The sequence below is a fragment of the Pinus tabuliformis genome, chromosome 2_1, assembly GCF_031772625.1.
Source record: "Pinus tabuliformis cultivar Carrire ecotype Pingquan chromosome 2_1, CPIR1, whole genome shotgun sequence".
NCBI lineage: Eukaryota > Viridiplantae > Streptophyta > Pinopsida > Pinales > Pinaceae > Pinus > Pinus tabuliformis.
In genome coordinates, this window is record NC_142299.1 from 111,834,305 (window position 1) to 111,861,492 (window position 27,188).

The 27,188-nt window shown below is 41.2% G+C and overlaps 1 protein-coding gene across 1 annotated transcript in view; it reads left to right on the forward strand.

The window, feature by feature from the left end:
* Positions 1–2,668: 2,668 nt before the first annotated feature.
* Positions 2,669–27,188, forward strand: part of LOC149199035 (uncharacterized) — a 122,018-nt gene continuing 97,498 nt past the window's right edge. Inside the window, exon 1 of the mRNA XM_089400436.1 lies at positions 2,669–3,802. Within this exon, the coding sequence (XP_089256562.1) occupies positions 2,669–3,802 (1,134 nt within the window). The remainder of the gene's footprint in view (positions 3,803–27,188) is intronic.

Genomic DNA, 27,188 nt, shown 5'->3' on the forward strand with positions numbered 1-27,188 from the left:
ACACACACACACACACACACACACATATATATAGATATATATTATTATTATTATTATATTATATTAAAATTCTTATTACACACAGACATAAAATCATGTGGTAAAATCCATTAACTTAGGTAGAATATTGTGATTTGAAAAACTAAAAGGTAATAGATGTAACAGGGAATAAGGTGTTAGGTGTGGAGCCTGATTATCTTCTTTATTCAAAGGTATTACTGCATTATACCCCAGTTCATAATGTGGCGGCAATACTGCCCCTAATATTTGCGCTGCAAGAGGGGTCCAAGGGGGGCGACTATGATCTTTGGGAGCCCCCCCCGTTAGGGGTTAGGGGGTAGCACCCCCAGAGCTAAAAATAGATGTAAATTTTCCTTGTAAAATGTTGTAATTTCGTAATCAATCTAGGTTGTTCATTAGGTGGAGATTTGACGGTAGAAATTATGTTTAATTTATGGCTTTTTTCCCTAGAAGGAAACCCCTCGCTATATATGAGGGAATTGTATTGCGTCCATGTAGATCTATGTTTTGAGTGAGAAAGAGAGAGGAGATTGTGTGAGCGAAGATGGAATTACAATGGATTTGTTGTAGGTTGTATCTCTTCATTTTGTTGGATAATATAAAAGGAAGGATTTGCTATTTCCCATGGACGTAGCCCAAATTGGGTGAACCACGTATATCTGTGTCTCTCTTGTTTTATGTGTTTTCTGTGTTTATATTTCTGCAATATATTTTATGTGTTCCATTGCTCTATAATATATATTTTCTAACACAAGGAAAACACATGTATTCATATAATCAATCACAATGGAAATATAGAACCAAAAAATCAACTGCATACAATATATGAAGACAAGATTTTGCATGAGTTGTAAACATATTCAATGAATGTTCATGCAATAACATACAACTCCTTTTGTGTGTAGCCGGGTTTTGAGCGAGCTCTGAGAAGCGGAATAGGGTTCCTGTACTCACCTGCAACGGCAGGCCTGCAGAACAGAGGACTCCAGAATCAGATCGCGACAGCGCAGATAACAAACGACTGGGGGTTTTGACCGACGGTTTCAATGAACCCCCATCTGGGGGAAGGAGGGACGCCTCCCTCAAACGGCAACCAGCAAGGGAATCCTGAGGGTTCAGACAAAGAACATGAACATAATGATGGAAGCACAGGCAAAAATCAGCAGCAACAGACTGAACAGGCACAACAAGATAAACCGAAAGTCAGCTCGTCCACATGCAAGCCAGTAGCTGCACACAGACCAAAAGTGGAGCTACCCAGTCACCGTATCAATGCCAGAATTCAATACATGAGAGATCATGCTCTCATAGGCAAATTTATCGGAATATGGCCAAACGAGAAAGCGTTGAGAGCATGGATAAATGTCAAATGGCATCCAAAGGGGCACATAACCCTGCATCTAGGGCCGAAGGGTTTCTTCACTGCAGTTTTTAACTGTTTGGAGGATAGGAATAGAGTTTTTGAAGGAGGGCCTTATTTCTTTAACTCTGCTGGGTTATTTCTCAGAGAATGGATTGAACGGTTCAACCCGGATAAGGAGGACCTAAGCTGGGCACCGGTGTGGATCAGGCTGTACTCTCTACCATTGGAATACTGGGAAGAGGAGTCCCTCAAAGCCATTGGTAAGGTTCTGGGCGACTTTGTCAGAATAGCTGAAGATACAAAGACACAGAGATATACCTCATATGCACGGATCTGCGTCTACATGGACCTGAAACAACCTCTGCCCGATACGGTAAGTCTCTTTCATGAAGATGTGGAGTGTATCCAGTTAATCGATTATGAACATGTTCCCTTCAGATGTAGGAAATGTCATGACCTAGGTCACCTCTTCAGAGACTGCCCATTAAATAGCAAACCTACGATTCAAACTGAACAGGAAAACCCATCGGTAGATGGTTTCACCAAAGTGACAAACCGCAGAAGAGGGAATAAAAAACCAGCAGTTACTATAAAGACACCTCCAGGGAATCAATCAAAGCCATCTACTAGTAATAGCTTTGCAGTATTAGATAATGAGGATTTGCAAGATCCAGACAACTCAACCTATAATAAAAGAGGACCTACTCAGGAAAAGGAAAAAATGGATAGATCCCAATCGAAAGAAAAAGAAAAGGAGATAGATCTAGAAGGTAATCAGCCCAAGACAGCCTCCAAAGACTGGAGCCTTCCTGAAATGGATATAGATGGCACAAATCCCAGCATAGAAAATGAGAAGGAAGGCGATGGTCACTCTCAGGAACCACAAATCATGGAGGAGGATACAGAATCAATAGACATTGGTGAGCTAGATATCTTGGGATTAGAACATGCATGCAAAACAGGGAACTTCGACAAAATACCTGACAGCCAAGTGGACAACCTAGTGGCAGTCCTCAATAAAGCCCAGAAAAAATATTCTCTAGGGGTTCAAATTGGCAGCCAATGGGACGGAAAATTCATTACCAAAGACAGCAAAAAAAGGGGAAGGAAAACTACCTTAGAAAGAACCATCAAGATTGGAGAAGTGCTGGTAGAATCAGGCAGATATGCCAAGCTAACCAAGTATTTCAACATCAATCCCAAGCCTTCCCAATGAAGTTGATCTCATGGAATATCAGAGGGCTTAATTGCCCAAGGAAAGGAAAACTCTTAAAAAACATGTTAATGGAAGAAAAACCAGCAGTTCTTTTTCTACAGGAAACAAAATGCAATTCGACAGTTTTGGAAAAAATAGCAGCTAAGGCCTGGCCAGGGGGGATAGTAGCAGCTGTTGATGCTCAGGGCGCTTCTGGAGGACTTGCAGTGCTTTGGGATGCAAGAAAGATTCAAATGACCAACATACATGCAAATAAAAATTTCATCCAAGCAATATTCCATATAATAGGAACCAACATCTATGGGCACATCACTAATGTGTACTTTCCTCAAGAAACCCAGCACAAGAATGAAATTTTGGAGGCTTTAACAAATCTTAGCACAGATAGGCAATACCCGTTATGGATCGCTGGAGGAGACTATAATATGATCGCTTCGGTGGAGGAAAAAAAGGGAGGCCGATGCAGAACAAACAGGGACGGATCTCTATTAAAGGATTTCATACAGAATAACTGGTTTATAGATATTCCTACTAATAATGGCCTCTACACCTGGAACAACAAAAGGACAGGTCCAATGCAAATAGCATCGCGTCTGGATCGTTTTTTAATCTCTGACAATGCAGTTCATGTAGGTGGAGAATTCACAGCTTCTATTCTCCCTTACTCCGGTTCCGATCATTGGCCGATAGCCCTCCAGTGGAATCGTCCTGGCTGCCATATTAGACGTCCCTTTAGATTTGAGGCTTTTTGGATGTCTCACCCGGACTTCAATGAATTTGTTAGAGCAACCTGGTTAAAATGCAATTTGACGGATGGTACAAAAATGGCTTCATTCCAAAGGAAGCTGAAATATCTCAAAGGGGAAATTAAAAAATGGAATCACTCTGTCTTTGGCAACATTTTTAAGGCTAAGGAAATCCTCAATCAAGAAATGAAAGTGGTTCAACAAAGAATGATAACTGAAGGACGCTCGGAAGAACTTAGCAAGAAAGAGAAGTCCTTAGAAAATCTACTCCTCGAGCGAGAGTCACAGGAGGAAACTCTCTGGAGACAAAAATCGAGAGTTAGATGGTTGAAGGAGGGTGAGAAGAATACGAAATTCTTTCACAAATCTACAGTGCAAAGAAGAATGATTAATCAAATTTCTCGGGTCACCAATGAACAAGGAGGAAAAATCGAAACACATGAAGGAATAGAACAGGTGTTCCTCAACTACTTCAAGAAGATGAGTCAAGAGCCGGAATACGGCCGGGGTAACCACTAACCAATCTTTGGGTTACAGTTCCTAGCCAAACTGCAACCAGAGAGGGCTCTCTCTTATGATTTGTCTCTGTTCTGTTATTATTTTAGGCTAGCTATTATGCTCAGTTTTTAATTTATATTTTGGTTGGATGACTTCTCTTGAGGCTTAAAGTGTAATATTCAGACAACTATTTTCCATTGGGCAATGGAGTCTGGAGGTATGAAATGCCTGATACGCTGGAAGGATGATGTTTTAGCCTGCAGGGCCTATTGGATATTCCACAAAACACTTTGAACTTAGATGATGAAGTGTGTTTAGCCCATGGAGAGCAGTTAAGAATTCTCCACGAAAGCTGGGGATGTGAAATTGAAATATATCACTCAGGAGCTGACTTGAATTCCTGAAAACTATGATCACTGTGAAAGATATATCCTAGAAGTGTAGCAATTAAGAATTACACTTATGCAGATTATAGCTGAAGAAAGACATTAATTAACAACATAGATTGAGCCCAGGGTATTGCACGAATAAATCCTGAAAGCTATTCTTTTACTGTGCTGTTAAACCTTTAGAAAACTTTAGAAACAGATATGGGTTGCAAGAGATTAAAACACATAACAAAAGAGGTACAGAAACTTATTGTATTGTAGGATGCACAGGAATCCTGCAGAATTCAACAACACCAGAATGCATTCAAACGCTTCAGAACTTCAGAAATTCCATCACTTTCCTTTATTAAACTCTGGAAAGATTACAGCAGAAGAGCTTCTACAAGAGAAAACAAATAACAACTGATCAACCAACCCCTCAAACTAGTGCGAGAGGCAAATATATACAAAACGTTTTACAAAATATCTAAGCATTGAGTCATCTAAGAAATAACTGTTTCACCAACTTTGTACATCACAGCAGGATAGAAGTTATTGCTGCCTTTAATACAACATAAATGCTCTTTTCATCTGTCAGAAGATATTTAGCTTTGGGAATCCAACGAGTCGGTTGGAGTGATCCGCATCAATGCGAGAGAATGCGTTTTTGGAGCTGTTCTGCTGTCTTTTATTGGCCTGGACACCTATAGCTTTTCATCTTGCTTTGTTGGCCATGAGCTCTGCTGAGTTGGCTCAGTTTTCATCTTTAATGTATGCTGACTCTAATGAATTGTCCTGTGCATGACAATTCAGATTTTCTGTAACCAAAATTCGGTGAACGGCTTGCTGTTTATAAAATCATTTGAATTGCCTTGGTCCACCAGTCCTGTGTAGGTAATTGATGCCTGAGAATGGCATCCATTGTCTCCTCTGCTTCTGTATATTTATAGAAATTTGGGGCCACATCAAACAAGTGCGTGATTTCATTCATTATAAAAAATAGACTTTCTACCTTATTGTAGAAAATCTGTCCTGTAATTGGCCCTGTATCTTCTGAAGTGCTGGGCTTTTCATTGATCTGAGTTGAAGCAAAAGCATTCACTCTTTTGGCATACTGTTCATGGGTGAATAATTTCCCTCCGCTGTTCAGTAAGCTAGGGAGTCCTCTGCTTTGTAATATCTGAAATCTCTCCATGAACCTGTTCACCTCAGTTTGCATATCCTGGGTTCTTCTTTCCAATGTCTGCACCAGATTTCTCAGAGTAAGAACCCTCTTGATCATTTGAATAGTCTCAGTTCTGTTTGTAATTCCCATGGTAGCTAACTGAGAACTTGTTCTATTGTTGAGTACATTAATCATTCTGTTGGCCACTTCAGGCATATTGCTTAATAAGGCTCTTGATCTCTGAACCTCCTTCTGTGCCTTTGGGATGAGCTCTAATTGCTCATGGATTGTCTCAATATATTGCCATTGATTGGTAATTGATTGGCCAATATTGGACCATAGCATTGCTCTAATTTCAGCCATAATTTTATCTAGTTTGAGCTCATTTTCCAGCTCTTTGATCTTGTCTTTAAGGGCTTTGATTTCCTTGCCCTTTTCTGCCACTTCTCTCTTTGATTTATCATGTTTGTCATTGACCTTGGCTAATTTTTCCCTGGTCTCATTTAACTCTGTCATTTGAGCTTCCAGGATTTGAATTTCATTCTTCAGTTTTTGCATATCTAGGCTCTGGGCCTGCTCTGTGGTTGTTGGTGCTGCTGAAGTAGATGTTGCTGTCTGTTCAGTTTGTTGAGGAGGAGGAGCAGTGATAGGAGCAATTTCCTCAAGATTGATGACTAGAGGAGGCTGAGAGGTCTGACCCTCTTCTCTTTGTTTCAGTGCTGTTTGCAATGCTGCTTGTGCAGCCTCTGATTCTCCCAATTTTTCTTGTGCTTGAACAAGTTGCTTATAAAGGGAAATCATCAAGGCTGTGGCATCCTGCTCATGTCTTTGTTGAGCTACTTCATCTGTTTGAGGGTGAATGGTAGCTGGGAGTTTGATCTTTTTCCTTAAGGAAGCCATGTCAGCATCCTTCAACTTCAATATCTCTTGTATTCCTTTGATATCTTTGGGATTATGCCCAATCTCAATGATGATGTCTTCCAAGGACCTTATTCTGTTGTCCTTTGCCTGGGATGATGCCCTCTCCAACTCCAGTTGAGAGGCTGTATTATTGAGGCTGCTTTCTCGCTTGTAATTTTCTAATGTTTTGTCTGCCAAGGAGGCATACACCATCTCACCAGTCTGTTTGTGCAGTTCAATTTTATCCATTGGGTGTATGTCCTTGGCTAGGACCTCCAGATTGGTTCTAAGGTAATCTGAGGTAGATTGGGGCTGCAGTGTTGTTGGCATAAAATGGCTCATGATCATTTTGCCTTCCTGCACATCAAATGCAGACATCAGTCTTTGTTGATTGGTGGGAGCCATTTTCAATAAATGGTTGTACAGCTGTATCTTGATAGGGTCACTCCTCTTTTTGATGTCTATAAATTGCTGCTTGATGCTCATTTCTCCTTCTCTTTGCTAGCTGGAGGAGCTGACCTCCCCTCCCATAGTTCTGTCATGTTCCTGCTGGAAGGAACTGGCTGAAGCTTCTCTGCTGGGTGGGCCCATGCCCAATGCCTTATTGCTATATCCTCCTCAGAAAAGTCATTCAACCTTTGTCTTTTCTCTCCCTGGTTTATAGATGATGTCAGGGGAGTTTCTCTATCCCTTTTTCTGTTTATGTCCTCCTTCTATGGAGTTTGGAGGACCGAGGCATCAAAGGTAGCTTCTGGCCTAGGAGGCACTATGTTTTGAGCCTGTTGCTCAGTGGAAGTTGGAGTATCAACTACTCTTTCTTGCTGTAAGGGCTGCTGTCTCTCATGTGGCCCTTCTTCTTGCTGCATTTCCTGTTGTTGTTGTTGTTGCTCTACCTGCTGCTGCATTTCTTTATCTGCCTGCTCTTGAGTCATTGGAGGTGCCTGCTCCTTGCCATGAAGTGATTGTTCTGTCTCCATTTCCTTTTCTTTGCCTTTGCTAGATATATTTTCAGTGGCCTTGGTAGTTTGCTGTTTGGCAGTTGAGGAGGATGCAGCTGCTCCCACTTGTGTGCTTGGAAGTGTGAATACTTGTGATCAAAGTTCAAGGTCATCCATCTTCCTTAGATTCCTTACTGCCCTCTGATTTAGCTCTTCTTGTGATACCGGCTCTTCTAAGGTCCCTCTCCTCCATTTGTCTTGGTTTGCATATTTTTCAATGTGAGGGATACTACAATGATCATAGGCAGACAACTTATATTTGAGCCTCCTCATAGTTATAAAATGATTAGGGTCATAGGGTTTCCATAGGAAACTAGTTTGAAGGCCCAGGGACTCAAGCATTCTATCTGCTTCCTTCCATCCTTCCTCCCTCTGGTTATAGATAAAATGACCAAGTTGGCTCTTGACCTTCAACTATGCTTTCTTGCCTTTACCTGAAAAGTGAAGCACATCAACATGGCCAAATTGCCTGAAGTACTCTAGGGCAAATAGCCTCATAGGCACATACTTAGGTAATCTGAATGGAGGCAACTCACACCCATATATCCTGATGACGGTGTGGTTTTGGTAGAAATACCAATCCCCAATGCTGTAAGATTTGGATAGCTGAAGAATTCTCTGCATGTCATTAGTGAGTCTAGGAGGAGGTGAGCTCATCAGCATTGCCATAGCTGGATGGATGAACAGATCTATGAATTCACAGTAAGTGTATGGAGAATCAAATCTATTGTGGAAGACAGAGGACCAATAGGCCACTGATCTGGGATTGCCTTGGGCATCCACTCTTTTGATTGAAAAATGAAATTTCTCATGTTGATGGTACAAGATCAAATGGTAAATGTAGGAGGTGTATCTGAACACCTTTTCTCTGGATAAATTCATTAGCTGCTCATGCATTTTGTCGGAGATGTAGGTGGCATAATCATAGCAAACTGGAGTTCTGCCCGGAGCGAACATCAGCATCATTACCAGTACAGTTTGGTCTACCAATTCAATTGAGCTATAGCCCAAAATAGGACTAATCATATCTACCAAGTCCCTGCCCAACTGGTTAAGGTATACTTGATTCAGAGGAGGATATTGCACAGAATCAGAGTCAATGTATAACTGATTTAGTTTAGTGATTTGAGCATCTGTCAGTCTAGCCCCTTGTTTTATCAAGTCTACTAGTGACAAAGGGACCAATTTTCTCTGAGTTTTGAAGCAGAGCATGTCCCTGATGGCTTCAGGAGTGATGTAAAAGACAGCTGAACCAGAAGGATCCAACACAGCCCTCTGAGTAGGGTCATAACATACAGCACAAAGGTGGATCAAATCAGGGAATTGATTGACTTGAGGCAGCTTAAAAATAGGAAGAAAAGAATCCCATATACCCAACACATCTGTTCTAGTTTCATGTTTGGCCTTAAGTTCATTGAGCAGGTGGATATGGAACTTGGTTCTCATTAACATCTCTTCTGAAATCTGATAATCCATATCTGCCAAGGGTTGCCATTCCAATTCCCTTTGAGGGGCATTTAGAGGCTGGACATTTAGTACTACAGGTGTCTCCATTGCAAAAGAGGATTCTGAATTAAGTGTAAAGTGGTCTCAATTGAGCAGAACAGTATAGAGGGGTGTCTCTTTGCTGGGGAGGTGAATTTATAAGGAACAGAGAGTAGTTCTGATAAACAACAATTGAAATACTATTTAAAGTGTAAATAAGACCAAAGGCTGGTCTCACTCTGTCCTTGTAGCAAGTATTTGGTGGCTTGACCAACTGTTTCACGTTTGCGCGAACAGTATGCGGTTTTCTGTGAAAATATGGGCAAACAAGGCTCAGCTAGTGTTTTTGGAGTTCACAGTTGTACATGGGGCTAGGCGTAAGGATTTTGCCGGTCAATTATATATTTTTTCACAGATTTAATCGTCCTTGGCAATTTACAAAAAACAAATAGGTGAGGGAAGGAGTCTCAAAGGTAAATACCTGTTTTTTAGAGAGCAATGGATAGGAATGCAAGTGGAAATGGTGCGCTGGCGGTCTCCTGGTCGAGTTCTGCAGGTTGGTGCAGGGTTGAACATGAAGAATGCATGCAGGAGCAACGAACGTTTTTGTAGAAAAGTGCCCAAAAATGCGACATTTGGCTATAATATTGATTTTTCAGACTTTTGGCGCATTTTTCTGGTGACGTCAGCATGATGTCATCGGTGGGGTCAGGGCCGGGTGACGTCAGCATGACGTCATCAGGTGGGGTGGCAGGCTATGAGTGGTCCACGGGGATGATGAAGTGGCGAGACACATTGGCAGAAGGGCGGGCACAGCGGTTGACGCGATGGCAGGGTGGCACTGACGTGGGATGACATGGGAGTGACGTTGGACAAGCGGGATGACCGAAATCGGAAGCGGTTAGAAGTTTTATATCGCACCGCTTATGATACGGACGAGGTATTTGTCAGGCGTACCTCCGACGCGCTGTGGGGGAGACGCGTGGCGGCCGAATGACGTAACCTTCTGATAGATATCGAAAGGTATCTGTCGGACATGAGAGCCGCTCCGATATCAGCGAGGGCCGTCGGATCTCATGGGCCCGATCCGACGGTTGACGGAAGGGTAACGTGATCGACCGATACAGTGCTTAATTGGTGGACGTCGGAGCCGCTCCGACATGGATGAGAGTCGTTGGATTAGAGGCTCTCAATCGGACGGCTGTCGGATCAATGAAATGATCGGCTGATACGATGAGGGCGGGGTTATTTTGATATATTTCGGGATCTGCGTTTGGCGGAAAGAGATTGGAATATGGGTTTTTTGCCAAACTTTTCAATGTTTTTCGGATAATCAAAGTATATGTGCCGAAACTTAGGATAAGCGGCAATGGGTGGGTTTTGTTTATTTTGCAATTTAGAGCGGGTAAGGGTAAAGTGGGTATTTTATAAGGTTTAAGTTTGAAAATGGGGTGCAATGGGTTAAAAATAGATTTGGAAAGGGGGAGGAGGGTTAGACTTAGGTTTATCAAGATGACCAAGTGTCATTTGATCCCTGATATAGAACTTATTGGCTATAATGCCAAGGGGAGGGATATTTATACAAAATTTGGGGTTTATACACCATGGTGTTAATACTAATAGGGGAAGGGTGATATAGGGGGTTTACATAGTAGTGTTAGAGTTAATATGGGGGAAAATGCGAAATGAAGGGGGAAATCACTAAGTTTATTTGAAACTTACTTAGTTTAGGGAGTAGATCAAAATGAAAAGAATTTTAGACAAGAAATGTGGCTTCTAAAAGATTAAGAACCACCATGAAACCATAATATCTTCCATGAATCTCAGCTGATGAGGGAGTGTTAGTGATGAAATGGAGAGGGGAAGAAAAGAGGTCAGACATGTTTCTTGTTTGCTGCAACTTGATGAAGAATGACACCTTCTCAATTTATTGATTTTGCTTTAGTAAACAAAGTTAGCACACATGCAACTTGTAGGAAATGACCCTTCTGCAACCCCAACTGCCTACCCATCGATTTGCCTAGCATTTTTTATTTCTTCTTGGAGGGTGCACTTGGACTTGCAGACCCTTACTTGCCTTTTCTTTTCTTTGGCTTTCTTCTTTTGTTTTCTATCTACTTCTACCCTTATTTCTTCCAAGGTCCCAGATTAAGCTGTTGGGAGCCTTTTTTCTCTACCTAAACTACTTGTCTGCCAAGATTAAACAGTTTGGACAGACTGCCTTCTCTATTCTACAACAGAAAATTCAAAACATGGCATGATCCAGATTAGGCTGTTGGACCATCCATCAAGCTTTAAGATAACATGAAACTATTTACACACCTTGTCTTTTTGGAAATATGGGAGCTTTGTACCATCAAAGCAGAGCATATTTGGCCCTTTCATAACCAATCATGAAATATGAAACCTATTGATATAGGTAGCTAACAGTGGCTCCACATGGGGATGGTTTTTCATTTGAAAGACCAAGAACAGCAGGTCAGAATGCCTTGGCCCTTGACTGCTTTTATGAATTTGAAGTTTGCTGCTTTGAAATGCCAAAACTGTGTGCTTCTCTTCTTGGTAGACCTCTGATTCTTTTCACCTTTTGCTGGTAGTTAAGAAAACTTTGAGCAATTGCATTTTACATGTTGACAGAAAATAATATATACATCTGGATATATACAAGGGAAAACTCAGGCTGTACTTATGGGTGATAGTCAAAATAGTGCTTCAGCATCCTACCATTCACAGGACCTTCATCCAAGTCAGTTTCAACTAGACTTTTAAGGAAATAAGTATTGTTTCCTTGCACTGCTTGGAAAACAAATGGTCCTCTCCAAAGGGAGTCAAATTTTCCATGTTTTCCCTTCTCCTCTCTTCTTGAATCCCACTTGAGGACTTTGTCACCAATGCTGAAGTCTTCTGCCTTGGTTCTTCTATCAAAGGCCTTCTTCAATTTCTCTTGTAAAACTTGGACTCTGCTGAAAACTTGGTCCCTAGTTTGCTGTAAACAAATTATCTGATTGATCCTCCTTTGCATATCATTTGGTTCTGCTTGGCTTTCTTGAAGAAGTTTCATAACAGGCACTCCTAGTGAGGAAGGAAATTTGGCTTCTAGTCCATAAACCAACTCATATGGGCTGGTCCCAATTGATCTCTTGGTTGTTAGTCTATCTGCCCATAAGGCATTGACCAGCTTTTTGTGCCAATTCTTCTTGTTTTCTTCCAGCACCTTCTTTATGATGTTTACTAGACTTTTGTTTGATGATTCAGCAAGGACATTTCCTTGGGGATAGCATGCAGTAGAATGGCCCAAGGTAATATGGAATTTGTGACAGAAACTCACCATTTTCTTGGATCTGAACGCAGCAGCATTGTCTGTTATTATTTTGTCAGGACAGCCAAATCTAGCCAATATGTTGTTCTCCAAGAACTGAATGATAGTGGAATCATTTGCTTGTCTGCATGGAACAGCTTCAATCCACTTGGTGGAATAGTCTGTGGCTGTCAAGATCCATCTATGTTGGCCTGAGGATGAGGGGTGAATTTCCCCAATGAAATCCAAGCCCCATTGTTGAAAGGGTCTCTCTGTTGCAATAGGTCTTAAGGGAAGTGGCAACAACTGTCTCTTTCCCTCAAACACTTGACATTTATGGCATGAGGTGGTGAATTTCTTAACATCAGAGAACATAGTGGGCCAATAGTAACCAGCCCTCAGTATTTTATCCACAGTGGACTTCCAGTACAAGTGTCCACCACAGTCACCTACATGAAATTCCTTTATGATATTGTCAGTTTCATTCTCAATTAGGCAGTTTAGCAATATTCCTTCATGATTTTTCCATAATAAATTCCCATCCATAACACAAAATTTAGAAGCTTTCATTTTTAAGAACCTACATTTAGTTCTGGACAATCCTGGGGGAGCACACAGGTTTTGTAACACATAACATATGTCAGAGTACCAAGGGGATTGTTCAAAGGCTACGTTGATCTTTGGAGTCGCCAGCTCCGGTTCATTGTCCAGCTGATTAATGTCTAAGGCTTGGAAATTGGCTTCTGTCATTAGTTTGGCCAAACCTTGTCCTTTTATTAGTTTTGTAGGTTTTATCTCAATATCAAATTCCAAAATGTTGGCAATCCACTTTCCTCTTCTGCCCTCTAAATTTTCTTGGGTGAGAATGTCTTTGACAATAGGACTTGGTACATAAGCTATAACATGGGAGTATAGGATGTAAATCCTAAAGTCTTTAATGGCTTTGACCAAAGCATAAGCTTGCTTTTCCATGATTTGATATTTCAGGGGTGCATCTCTAAGAGCTTTGCTAAAGAAAGCAATTGGCTTTTCATTTCCTTGGTCATCCTTTTGCAGTAAAACAACAGCTATAGTATGCTCAGAGGCAAAAGAAAAAATGATAAAGTCTCTGTCAAACTGAGGATTGGTCAGCACTGGGGTTTGGGTAAGGGCCAGTTTTATACCTTCAAAGGCTTGATTGGCTTCAACAGTCCATTTGACTTTAGAATCCTTTTTAAGCATGTTATTCAATAACCTGATTAGTTCTGCTAAGTTTGGGATAAACCTTCTTAAGAAATTGATTTTTCCCAAGAATCCTTGCAACTCTTTGACATTTCTTGGGTGGGGCATTTGTAGGATAGCCTGTATCCTATCTGGGTCAATTCTAATGCCATCTTTGGAAATGATGTGGCCCAACAACTTACCTTCCTCTAAACCAAACAGGGACTTCTTGGGATTCAAGGAAATTCCATATTTTCTGCATTTTAGGAAGATCTGTCTCAAATGTTTTATATGTTCTTGGTCTGATTTTGAGAAAGGTGTAAGGTCATCTAGGTAAATGACTAAAAAGTCATGAATCTCTTTGGCAAAGGCAATATCCATGGCTCTTTGAAAGGTTGCCCCTGCATTTTTCAATCCAAAAGGCATCTTTACATATTTGAAAGTTCCCCATGGGGTAGTGAATGTTGTTTTGTCTTGATCATCAGGGTGTACCAGGATTTGATTGAAACCTGAAAATCCATCCAGTAATGAGATCCTTGAGGCCCCTACCACCCTTTGAAGAATGTGATCCATCTTGGGTAAGGGGTAGTTATCTTTGAGGGATACTTGGTTCAGATTCCTTAAGTCCACACACAGCCTAATTTCACCAGTCTTCTTTCTTGTAGGGACTAAGTTGGAGATCCATTCAGAGAATCTGATTGGTGCTATGATGCCTACCTTGAACATTTTTTGTACCTCTTGTTCCATTGCTGGGAGGAGCATAGGATTGATTCTCCTCAATTTTTGTTTGAAGGGCTTTAGGTTTGAGAGGGATGGTGTGCTGGATAACAGAGGTGTCATAGGACTTTAGATCCTCATAACTCCATGCAAAAACATCCTGGAATTATTTAAAGAGGTCAATGTATTTAGGTTTTTGGTCAGGAGGTAGAGATGCAGACAATTTTATTATTTTGGGCTTGTCAATTGTACCTATGTTGCATTCTTCAATGGTTGTTTTTAAGGGCTGCATTTTTGGTTTCCTGGGGATATCATTAGAATCAAAGATGTCCTCTAATGGAGTGAGGCCTGTTGGAAGAAAATTGTCCTTTAGCTGTATGATTTCAGTTTCAACATTGGCCACTTCCTCACAATTGATTGATTGAATTTGCTGAATGTTGTCCTTGTTGAAGATAGTTGGATTCAGCATTTGTTTTGCTGTTCTAGGTGATATTGGATGATTGGTTTCTTCAAACTGTATTTGTGATTGACTTGCTTTATCAAGTATTTGTGATTGACTTGCTTTATCAGTGTCAATATTTAATCCTGCAAATTCTTGTTGCAGAGTTAAAAAATGGTTTATTTGCTTGTCATCCTCAAATACTTGCCAATCATTAACATTGTTTGGAATGGAGGGTCTGTGTTTTACCTCAGCTGTAAAACAATGATGAGGCTCAAAAGGCAGTTTGCAGGTACTTGCAAAGGTGGCTAAACTGTGAGCATGTAGATTGTGGGTTCTAGGAATTTTAGTGATTTGGAATTCAGAGAAACAGTTTAGTACCTCAGCAACAGCAGACCTATAAGTCCTTAGTCTTTTGTCATTGGTGACAAAGTTTCCCTTCACTTGTTGAATAACTAGGTCTGAATCTCCTAGGATTGAAACTTTCATGGCTTGTAGGGATTTTACTAACTTGAGACCTAGTAGAAGAGCCTCATATTCAGCCATGTTGTTAGTGCATCTGAAGTTTAGTCTATAAGCTCTGCCTTCTGCATGACTATTTTCCCTATTGTGTACCCAAACTCCAGCTCCTGCCCCTAATTTGTTGACTGAGCCATCAAATTCAAGGAACCATAGTATATCTTGTTGTGGGGGAGATTTGATGATCTGTTCATGGGCTGGCAATGTGAGTAGCAGTTGTGGTTTTTCCTCTAGCTTGTCTTCTAGGACAGTCTCTGCCTTTGATTGGATGTTCTTGACAGCTAGAGCAACAGCAAGATCTAATGTTTGATTGACTGTTGTTTCATGGGTGGCAATGCTTTCATTTGAGTGTTCCTCTTGTATGAATATCTTGGTTTCAACCTCACATTTTGAGGGAGTTGTGGTGTCATTGAAGAGGATGTATGAGTCTATGTCCGAATGGATAGCATATATGGGAAAGTTTTGAGGCTTTTCTTCACTGCTGACCATGTATTTCATGAGTGTTTCCCTGTACAGTCTTTTTGGTTGCCCAAAAACAGAGATGGTGGCATATGACATGTCTAATTGCAGGGAACCTTGGAGTTTAGCTCCCCAAGATCTTGATAACAGCATCCCATACTTGGGTGGGATATCAACAACTACCACATCCATTAGGATAGTCTTGTTTGGGTACTGAACTAGAGACACACATAAATCTTTTATGAGACCTAGACATTTGACTTGGCTGGAGTCAAAGGAAAACAGGTCTTTGTATGGTCTTGTTATGTCTAGATTCAATCTCTCCATGACAGCTTTTGGCATAAGATTGTGAGATGCACCTGAGTCAAACATTGCATTATGTAGTACTTTATCATGAATGTGTAAGCTGACATAAAAAGGTAATACTCCTGCAACTACTGTTTTTCCATCCACTTCTGGACCAAACAGTAATTCAGGAGTGTCATCCAACACATTGACATCATCCTTGTTGCTAGTGAGTTGAAGGGATTTCTTGATCTGTTGTTTATAGATGTCATGCTTGGCTAGTTCTGAGAGGGGAATTGCTATCTTTAGTTTGCCAATTTCAGTGCCTAGGTCAAAAGGTTTTTCAGATTGGGTTTTGGGGTTATGGATAACAGTCCTTTCTTTGTTCATTAAATCTTCTTGTTGGTTTTTATCTTGACTTTGAGACCTGCCCTTTTCACTCATCTCTTGAGGAGCAGTATTTAAATCAGGGTGAGAGGATGAAGCTGCCATGGGCTGCTGTTGTGGTGGCAATGGTTCAGTGACCTCTTCAATAACTACTTCTTCTGTAGATGAATTTGTTTTGTCATTAGGTTCTGTGACTATGGTTCTTTTAGGCTGCTGTTTATCCTTTATCTTTTCAGGCTGATTTACATTCACAGTTCTGCTCCTTAGCTTGTACTGTTTATGGACTTCATAGACAGCAGTATCATAGCCTTGTTTGAAGTCAAAGGATTCTCCTGATTTAGTTTGGAACAGTTTGATTTCATCATCCTCATGATCTTCTTGTGTTAAGAAAACTTGGCTTTCACCATCTAGACCCATTAAATTAATCTCAGGATCTTCATTGGGTTCATTAGATGTGGAAGTTTCTGCATAATTTTCTTGGAAAGGGGGTCTTATGTCTTGGTCAGCATTGGCCTTGCCAATAGCTGGGTTTTGATTTCTCCTAAAATTTGGATTCCTAGGAGGGTTGTTTTGTTGTGCTTCCCATGATGACTTTCTTTCAACTGATTCTACCCTGTCACCTAGTCTTTTCATACCAGAGAGTATTGCATCTAGCTTTTGATCAAAGGCTGAAGGTTCCTCTTTGAATGCAGTCCTCTTTTCCAACCTTGCCCTGTTTCTTTTGGCAATTAGGTTGGCTTCCACTGTGACAGCAACTCTTTGGGCTTCTGCAAGGGTTGGAGGATCTCTTTCCTTCAACTGATAGGCCATGTCAGGGTCAAAACCATCAGGGAATTTGTACAGGGCTAAATCAGGAGGAGGTCTTAAATTTTGTGGAATTGCGTTATATACATTGTTAAATCTTGCACAATACTCCAAAACAGTCTCTTGGGGACCTCTTTTGATAGTGTCATACTCCCCAAGTATGTGCAGAGGATCTTTTTTCTTCTCCCATCTACTTGTAAAGGCTTGATATAGCTCATCAGGAGTTGTGATGGAATTTGCATTCAGGGACCTAAACCAAGTTCTCACATCCCCAGTTAGGCTTTGAACAAACATCCTCATTCTAACACTGTCATCATCTATTTCATAAGTCTCAAAATGGTCTTGCATCCTCTTAGCATGCTGAACAGCTGTTAAAGGGCCATTAGAGTCAAAATATGAGATTTTAGTTTGGTAATCTTGGGGTAGAGCTGCAGCATTAGCTGGTATCTGCAAGGGTGCATATCTGTTAGCCATATTTACAGTGTGCAGAGGATTAACAGGGGCAGCTGGGATAACAGGAACAGAGGGTACCACAGGGGTGACAAGTAGGGGTGGACCTAGAGTGTTGGTCAAGGGGGTATGTGCAGTGGGTGAAGATGTGAGAGGAGGACTCTGAGATGTGGATGGTGAACTAAGGGAATTAGGGGTAGACCGGAAAAGGACCTTGCATGGGGTGGAGATAAGGCTTGGGTGATCTGAATCTGAGGTCAAATCAGCAGGCTGCTCCTGCCTTTGCTGCCTGCTAATGTTTCTAGGGATGGTATTTGGATTATCAACAATGATGGGTGGATTAGGGTCAGGGTTTGCCCTAGTATACCGTGGATTTTTCTTAGGAGCCAGCTTCCAACTGTTTTTGGATTTTGTAGAAAAATTTTCTAACTGCAAGGAATGGAGGAAGATTTTGAAATAGCTATATATATTTCAAAACTAAGAAGACTAACTGCAGCAGCTCTTCCCTAAAATTGTTAATGTGGCACAAAAACAGTTTTGAGGGCTTCCTAACTGATATACAGGCTTGATCTATAGCTTTGGGGGATAGATAGATATTGGAAAATTCTAAGTCCCCAGTGGAGTCGCCAATTATGTTAACACCCAGGTTGTTCCCTATGACTCCCAAGGGAATACGGCCGGGGTAACCACTAACCAATCTTTGGGTTACAGTTCCTAGCCAAACTGTAACCAGAGAGGGCTCTCTCTTATGATTTGTCTCTATTCTGTTATTATTTTAGGCTAGCTATTATGCTCAGTTTTTAATTTATATTTTGGTTGGATGACTTCTCTTGAGGCTTAAAGTGTAATATTCAGACAGCTATTTTCCATTGGGCAATGGAGTCTGGAGGTATGAAATGCCTGATACGCTGGAAGGATGATGTTTTAGCCTGCAGGGCCTATTGGATATTCCACAAAACACTTTGAACTTAGATGATGAAGTGTGTTTAGCCCATGGAGAGCAGTTAAGAATTCTCCACGAAAGCTGGGGATGTGAAATTGAAATATATCACTCAGGAGCCGACTTGAATTCCTGAAAACTATGATCACTGTGAAAGATATATCCTGGAAGTGTAGCAATTAAGAATTACACTTATGCAGATTATAGCTGAAGAAAGACATTAATTAACAACATAGATTGAGCCCAGGGTATTTCACGAATAAATCCTGAAAGCTATTCTTTTACTATACTGTTAAACCTTTAGAAAACTTTAGAAACAGATATGGGTTGCAAGAGATTAAAACACATAACAAAAGAGGTAAAGAAACTTATTGTATTGTAGGATGCACAGGAATCCTGCAGAATTCAACAACACCAGAATGCATTCAAATGCTTCAGAACTTCAGAAATTCCATCACTTTCCTTTATTAAACTCTGGAAAGATTACAGCAGAAGAGCTTCTACAAGAGAAAACAAATAACAACTGATCAACCAACCCCTCAAACTAGTGCGAGAGGCAAATATATACAAAACGTTTTACAAAATATCTAAGCATTGAGTCATCTGAGAAATAACTGTTTCACCAACTTTGTACATCACAGCAGGATAGAAGTTATTGCTGCCTTTAATACAACATAAATGCTCTTTTCATCTGTCAGAAGATATATAGCTTTGGGAATCCAACGAGTCGGTTGGAGTGATCCGCATCAATGCGAGAGAATGCGTTTTTGGAGCTGTTCTGCTGTCTTTTCTTGGCCTGGACACCTGTAGCTTTTCATCTTGCTTTGTTGGCCATGAGCTCTGCTGAGTTGGCTCAGCTTTCATCTTTAATGTATGCTGACTCTAATGAATTGTCCTGTGCATGACAATTCAGATTTTCTGTAACCAAAATTCGGTGAACGGCTTGCTGTTTATAAAATCATTTGAATTGCCTTGGTCCACCAGTCCTGTGTAGGTAATTGATGCCTGAGAATGGCATCCATTGTCTCCTCTGCTTCTGTATATTTATAGAAATTTGGGGCCACATCAAACAAGTGCGTGATTTCATTCATTATAAAAAATAGACTTTCTACCTTATTGTAGAAAATCTGTCCTGTAATTGGCCCTGTATCTTCTGAAGTGCTGGCCTTCTCATTGATCTGAGTTGAAGCAAAAGCATTCACTCTTTTGGCATACTGTTCATGGGTGAATAATTTCCCTCCGCTGTTCAGTAAGCTAGGGAGTCCTCTGCTTTGTAATATCTGAAATCTCTCCATGAACCTGTTCACCTCAGTTTGCATATCCTGGGTTCTTCTTTCCAATGTCTGCACCAGATTTCTCAGAGTAAGAACCCTCTTGATCATTTGAATAGTCTCAGTTCTGTTTGTAATTCCCATGGTAGCTAACTGAGAACTTGTTCTATTGTTGAGTACATTAATCATTCTGTTGGCCACTTCAGGCATATTGCTTAATAAGTCTCTTGATCTTTGAACCTCCTTCTGTGCCTTTGGGATGAGCTCTAATTGCTCATGGATTGTCTCAATATATTGCCATTGATCGGTAATTGATTGGCCAATATTGGACCATAGCATTGCTCTAATTTCAGCCACAATTTTATCTAGTTTGAGCTCATTTTCCAGCTCTTTGATCTTGTCTTTAAGGGCTTTGATTTCCCTGCCCTTTTCTGCCACTTCTCTCTTTGATTTATCATGTCTGTCATTGACCTTGGCTAATTTTTCCCTGGTCTCATTTAACTCTGTCATTTGAGCTTCCAGGATTTGAATTTCATTCTTCAGCTTTTGCATATCTAGGCTCTGGGCCTGCTCTGTGGTTGTTGGTGCTGCTGAAGTAGATGTTGCTGTCTGTTCAGTCTGTTGAGGAGGAGGAGTAGTGATAGGAGCAGTTTCCTCAAGATTGATGACCAGAGGAGGCTGAGAGGTCTGACCCTCTTCTCTTTGTTTCAGTGTTGTTTGCAATGCTGCTTGTGCGGCCTCTGATTCTCCCAATTTTTCTTGTGCTTGAACAAGTTGCTTATAAAGGGAAATCATCAAGGCTGTGGCATCCTGCTCATGTCTTTGCTGAGCTACTTCATCTGTTTGAGGGTGAATGGTAGCTGGGAGTTTGATCTTTTTCCTTAAGGCAGCCATGTCAGCATCCCTCAACTTCAATATCTCTTGTATTCCTTGGATATCTTTGGGATTATGCCCAATCTCAATGATGATGTCTTCCAAGGACCTTATTCTGTTGTCCTTTTCCTGGGATGATGCCCTCTCCAACTCCAGTTGAGAGGCTGTATTATTGAGGATGCTTTCTAGCTTGTAATTTTCTAATGTTTTGTTTGCCAAGGAGGCATACACCATCTCACCAGTCTGTTTGTGCAGTTCAATTTTATCCATTGGGTGTATGTCCTTGGCTAGGACCTCCAGATTGGTTCTAAGGTAATCTGAGGTAGATTGGGGCTGCAGTGCTGTTGGCATAAAATATCTCATGATCATTTTGCCTTCCTGCACATCAAATGCAGACATCAGTCTTTGTTGATTGGTGGGAGCCATTTTCAATAAATGGTTGTACAGTTGTATCTTGATAGGGTCACTCCTCTTTTTGATGTCTATAAATTGCTGCTTGATGCTCATTTCTCCTTCTCTTTGCTGGCTGGAGGAGCTGACCTCCCCTCCCATAGTTCTGTCCTATTCCTGCTGGAAGGAACTGGCTGAAGCTTCTCTGCTGGGTGGGCCCATGCCCAATGCTTGCCTTATTGCTATATCCTCCTCAGAAAAGTCATTCAACCTTTGTCTTTTCTCTCCCTGGTTTATAGATGATGTCAGGGGAGTTTCTCTATCCCTTTTTCTATTTATGTCCTCCTTCTGTGGAGTTTGGAGGACCGAGGCATCAAAGGTAGCTTCTGGCCTAGGAGGCACTATGTTTTGAGCCTGTTGCTCAGTGGAAGTTGGAGTATCAACTACTCTTTCTTGCTGTAAGGGCTGCTGTCTCTCATGTGGCCCTTCTTCTTGCTGCATTTCTTGTTGTTGTTGTTGTTGCTCTACCTGCTGTTGCATTTCTTTATCTGCCTGCTCTTGAGTCATTGGAGGTGGCTGCTCCTTGCCATGAAGTGATTGTTCTGTCTCCATTTCCTTTTCTTTGCCTTTGCTAGATATATTTTCAGTGGCCTTGGTAGTTTGCTGTTTGGCAGTTGAGGAGGATGCAGCTGCTCCCACTTGTGTGCTTGGAAGTGTGAATACCTGTGAGCAAAGTTCAAGGTCAGCCATCTTCCTTAGATTCCTTACTGCCCTCTGATTTAGCTCTTCTTGTGATACCGGCTCTTCTAAGGTCCCTCTCCTCCATTTGTCTTGGTTTGCATATTTTTCAATGTGAGGGATACTACAATGATCATAGGTAGACAACTTATATTTGAGCCTCCTCATAGTTATAAAATGATTAGGGTCATAGGGTTTCCATAGGAAACTAGTTTGAAGGCCCAGGGACTCAAGCATTCTATCTGCTTCCTTCCATCCTTCCTCCCTCTGGTTATAGATAAAATGACCAAGTTGGCTCTTGACCTTCAACTGTGCTTTCTTGCCTTTACCTGAAAAGTGAAGCACATCAACATGGCCAAATTGCCTGAAGTACTCTAGGGAAAATAGCCTCATAGGCACATACTTAGATAATCTGAATGGAGGCAACTCACACCCATATATCCTGATGACGGTGTGGTTTTGGTAGAAATACTAATCCCCAATGCTGTAAGATTTGGATAGCTGAAGAATTCTCTGCATGTCATCAGTGAGTCTAGGAGGAGGTGAGCTCATCAGCATTGCCATAGCTGGATGGATGAACAGATCTATGAATTCACAGTAAGTGTATGGAGAATCAAATCTATTGTGGAAGACAGGGGACCAATAGGCCACTGATCTGGGATTGCCTTGGGCATCCACTCTTTTGATTGAAAAATGAAATTTCGCATGTTGATGGTACAAGATCAAATGGTAAATGTAGGAGGTGTATCTGAACACCTTTTCTCTGGATAAATTCATTAGCTGCTCATGCATTTTGTCGGAGATGTAGGTGGCATAATCATAGCAAATTGGAGTTCTGCCCGGAGCGAACATCACCATCATTACCAGTACAGTTTGGTCTACCAATTCAATTGAGCTATAGCCCAAAATAGGACTAATCATATCTACCAAGTCCCTGCCCAACTGGTTAAGGTATACTTGATTCAGAGGAGGATATTGCACAGAATCAGAGTCAATGTATAACTGATTTAGTTTAGTGATTTGAGCATCTGTCAGTCTAGCCCCTTGTTTTATCAAGTCTACTAGTGACAAAGGGACCAATTTTCTCTGAGTTTTGAAGCAGAGCATGTCCCTGATGGCTTCAGGAGTGATGTAAAAGACAGCAGAACCAGAAGGATCCAACACAGCCCTCTGAGTAGGGTCATAACATACAGCACAAAGGTGGATCAAATCAGGGAATTGATTGACTTGAGGCAGCTTAAAAATAGGAAGAAAAGAATCCCATATACCCAACACATCTGTTCCAGTTTCATGTTTGGCCTTAAGTTCATTGAGCAGGTGGATATGGAACTTGGTTCTCATTAACATCTCTTCTGAAATCTGATAATCCATATCTGCCAAGGGTTGCCATTCCAATTCCCTTTGAGGGGAATTCAGAGGCTGGACATTTAGTACTACAGGTGTCTCCATTGCAAAAGAGGATTCTGAATTAAGTGTAAAGTGGTCTCAATTGAGCAGAACAGTATAGAGGGGTGTCTCTTTGCCGGGGAGGTGAATTTATAAGGAACAGAGAGTAGTTCTGATAAACAGCAATTGAAAAACTGTTTAAAGTGTAAATAAGACCAAAGGCTGGTCTCACTCTGTCCTTGTAGCAGGTATTTGGTGGCTTGACCAACTGTTTCACGTTTGCGTGAACAGTATGCGGTTTTCTGTGAAAATATGGGCAATCAAGGCTCAGCTAGTGTTTTTGGAGTTCACAGTTGTACATGGGGCTAGGCGCAAGGATTTTGCCGGTCAATTATATATTTTTTCACAGATTTAATCGTCCTTGGAAATTTACAGAAAACAAATAGGTGAGGGAAGGAGTCTCAAAGGTAAATACCTGTTTTTTAGAGAGCAATGGATAGGAATGCAAGTGGAAATGGTGCGCTGGCGGTCTCCTGGTCGAGTTCTGCAGGTTGGTGCAGGGTTGAACGTGAAGAATGCATGCAGGAGCAACGAACATTTTTGTAGAAAAGTGCCCAAAAACGCGACATTTGGCTATAATATTGATTTTTCGGACTTTTGGCGCGTTTTTCTGGTGACGTCAGCATGACGTCATCGGTGGGGTCAGGGTCGGGTGACGTCAGCATGACGTCATCAGGTGGGGTGGCAGGCTCTGAGTGGTCCACGGGGATGATGAAGTGGTGAGACACATTGGCAGAAGGGCGGGCGCAGCGGTTGACGCGATGGCAGGGTGGCACTGACGTGGGATGACGTGGGAGTGACGTTGGACAAGCGGGATGACCGAAACCGGAAGCGGTTAGCGGTTTTATATCGCACCGCTTATGATACGGACGAGGTATTTGTCAGGCGTACCTCCGATGCGCTGTGGGGGAGACGCGTGGCGGCCGAATGACGTAACCTTCTGACAGATATCGGAAGGTATCTGTCGGACATCGGAGCCGCTCCGATATCAACGAGGGCCGTCGGATCTCATGGGCCCGATCCGACGGTTGACGGAAGGGTAACGTGATCGACCGATACAGTGGGTAATTGGCGGACGTCGGAGCCGCTCCGACATGGATGAGAGTCGTTGGATTAGAGGCTCTCAATCGGACGGCTGTCGGATCAATGAAATGATCGGCTGATACGATGAGGGCGGGGTTATTTTGATATATTTCGGGATCTGCGTTTGGCGGAAAGAGATTGGAATATGGGTTTTTTGCCAAACTTTTCAATGTTTTTCGGATAATCAAAGTATATGTGCCGAAACTTAGGATAAGCGGCAATGGGTGGGTTTTGTTTATTTTGCAATTTAGAGCGGGTAAGGGTAAAGTGGGTATTTTATAAGGTTTAAGTTTGCAAATGGGGTGCAATGGGTTAAAAATAGATTTGGAAAGGGGGAGGAGGGTTAGACTTAGGTTTATCAAGATGACCAGGTGTCATTTGATCCCTGATATAGAACTTATTGGCTATAATGCCAAGGGGAGGGATATTTATACAAAATTTGGGGTTTATACACCATGGTGTTAATACTAATAGGGGAAGGGTGATATAGGGGGTTTACATAGTAGTGTTAGAGTTAATATGGGGGAAAATGCGAAATGAAGGGGGAAATCACTAAGTTTATTTGAAACTTACTTAGTTTAGGGAGTAGATCAAAATGAAAAGAATTTTAGACAAGAAATGCGGCTTCTAAAAGATTAAGAACCACCATGAAACCATAATCTCTTCCATGAATCTCAGCTGATGAGGGAGTGTTAGTGATGAAATGGAGAGGGGAAGAAAAGAGGTCAGACATGTTTCTTGTTTGCTGCAACTTGATGAAGAATGACACCTTCTCAATTTATTGATTTTGCTTTAGTAAACAAAGTTAGCACACATGCAACTTGTAGGAAATGACCCTTCTGCAACCCCAACTGCCTACCCATCTATTTGCCTAGCATATTTTAGTTCTTCTTGGAGGGTGCACTTGGACTTGCAGACCCTTACTTGCCTTTTCTTTTCTTTGGCTTTTTTCTTTTGTTTTCTATCTACTTCTACCCTTATTTCTTCCAAGGTCCTAGATTAAGCTGTTGGGAGCCTTTTTTCTCTACCTAAACTACTTGTCTGCCAAGATTAAACAGTTTGGACAGACTGCCTTCTCTATTCTACAACAGAAAATTCAAAACATGGCATGATCCAGATTAGGCTGTTGGACCATCCATCAAGCTTTAAGATAACATGAAACTATTTACACACCTTGTCTTTTTGGAAATATGGGAGCTTTGTACCATCAAAGCAGAGCATATTTGGCCCTTTCATAACCAATCATGAAATATGAAACCTATTGATATAGGTAGCTAACACAACCAAAGTCTCAATTTTAGGGGATTCAAATCTAATCATACAGCAGATGAAGGGAAATTTTGTCACAAATGATCCTAGGTTGAGGGCTTACAGAGGTGCAGCCATTGAAATACTTAACACTTTCTTAGAATTTCAGCTCACCAAAATCTCAAGAAAGCATAATTTACATGCACATAGCTTGGAAACTTTTGCCAGCACATGCAAGCTACCTTTTGAACCCAACCACAATTTCACTGCTGAAATCAAACATAGACCTGCAGTCCCGGATAATATCAAAAATTGGCAAGTCTTTGAAAATGACACACAAATAAATAACTTCCTGACTCTGAAGGAAGAATTCTCTAACATCAACATTGATACCAGCACTGTGGATGACCAACAACAGACAAACAGAATTGAACAAAATATATCAGCTGAAACAGCAAGTCTGATTTTGCATCCAACTACTTTTAATGACAAGGATGTACAACAGCTGGAGCAAACAGATTTTGATGAAATAGTTGAGGCAGAAGCTGAAGTAATTGATCTAAAAGACAATTTTCTGCCCACAGGTTTAACCCCTTTGGAGGATTTATTCGATTCAAATGAAATTTCAAGGAAGCCAAAAATACAACCACTAATGCTGAAATTGAGGACTGTAACATTGGAACCACACAAAATCCCAAAATGGTAAAGCTATCCAAAGCATTGCCTGCTGATCAGAAATTGAAATACATTGACTTATTTAAGGAATTCCAAGATGTGTTTGCCTGGAGTTATGAAGACCTCAAATCTTATGATACCTCAGTCATCCAACATACTATACCCTTGAAAGAGAATCAAAAGCCTTTTAAATAGAAGCTTAGAAGGGTGAACCCTGTTCTCCTTCCCCTCATTGAAAAAGAAGTTAAACGAATGTATGAGGTAGGAATCATAGCTCCAATTAGGTTCTCAGAGTGGATTTCAAATCTAGTGCCTACTTGGAAGAAAACGGGAGAGATTAGACTGTGTGTTGACTTAAGGAATTTGAACAAAGTCTCTCTCAAAGACCATTACCCCTTACCAAAAATGGACCATATCCTACAAAGGGTAGTAGGAGCCTCTAGGATCTCATTGTTAGATGGATTCTCAAGATTCAATCAGATTTTAGTACACCCGGATGATCAAGACAAAACTGCCTTTACAACACCTTGGGGAACCTTCAAATATGTGAAAATGCCTTTTGGGCTTAAAAATGCAGGGGCCACTTTTCAAAGAGCAATGGACATAGCCTTTGCCAAAGAAATCCATGATTTCCTAGTCATATACCTAGATGATCTTACTGCCTTTTCAAAATCAGACCAAGAACACTTAGAACATTTAAGGCAAGTTTTCCTAATTTGCAGAAAATATGGCATATCATTGAATCCAAAGAAATCACTGTTTGGCCTAGAGGAAGGCAAGCTCCTAGGTCACATCATTTCAAAATATGGCATTAGGATCGACCCAGACAGAATTCAAGCTATCCTTCAAGTGCCTCATCCAAGAAACATCAAAGAATTACAAGCTTTTCTAGGGAAGATTAACTTCTTGAGAAGATTCATTCCTAATTTGGCCGAGCTCATAAGACTGTTAAACAATATGCTGAAGAAAGATTCTAAAGTCAAGTGGACCATGGAAGCCAAACAAGCCTTTGAGGACATCAAAAGAGCTTTGACAAATACACCAGTCCTCACAAGTCCCAGGTTTGATAGAGATTTCATTATTTTTTCCTTTGCATCTGAGCATACAATTACTGTTGTCCTATTGCAAAAAGATGACCAAGGGTGTGAGAAGCCCATTGCCTTTTTCAGCAAAGCTCTTAGGGATGCTCCCTTAAAATATCAGATC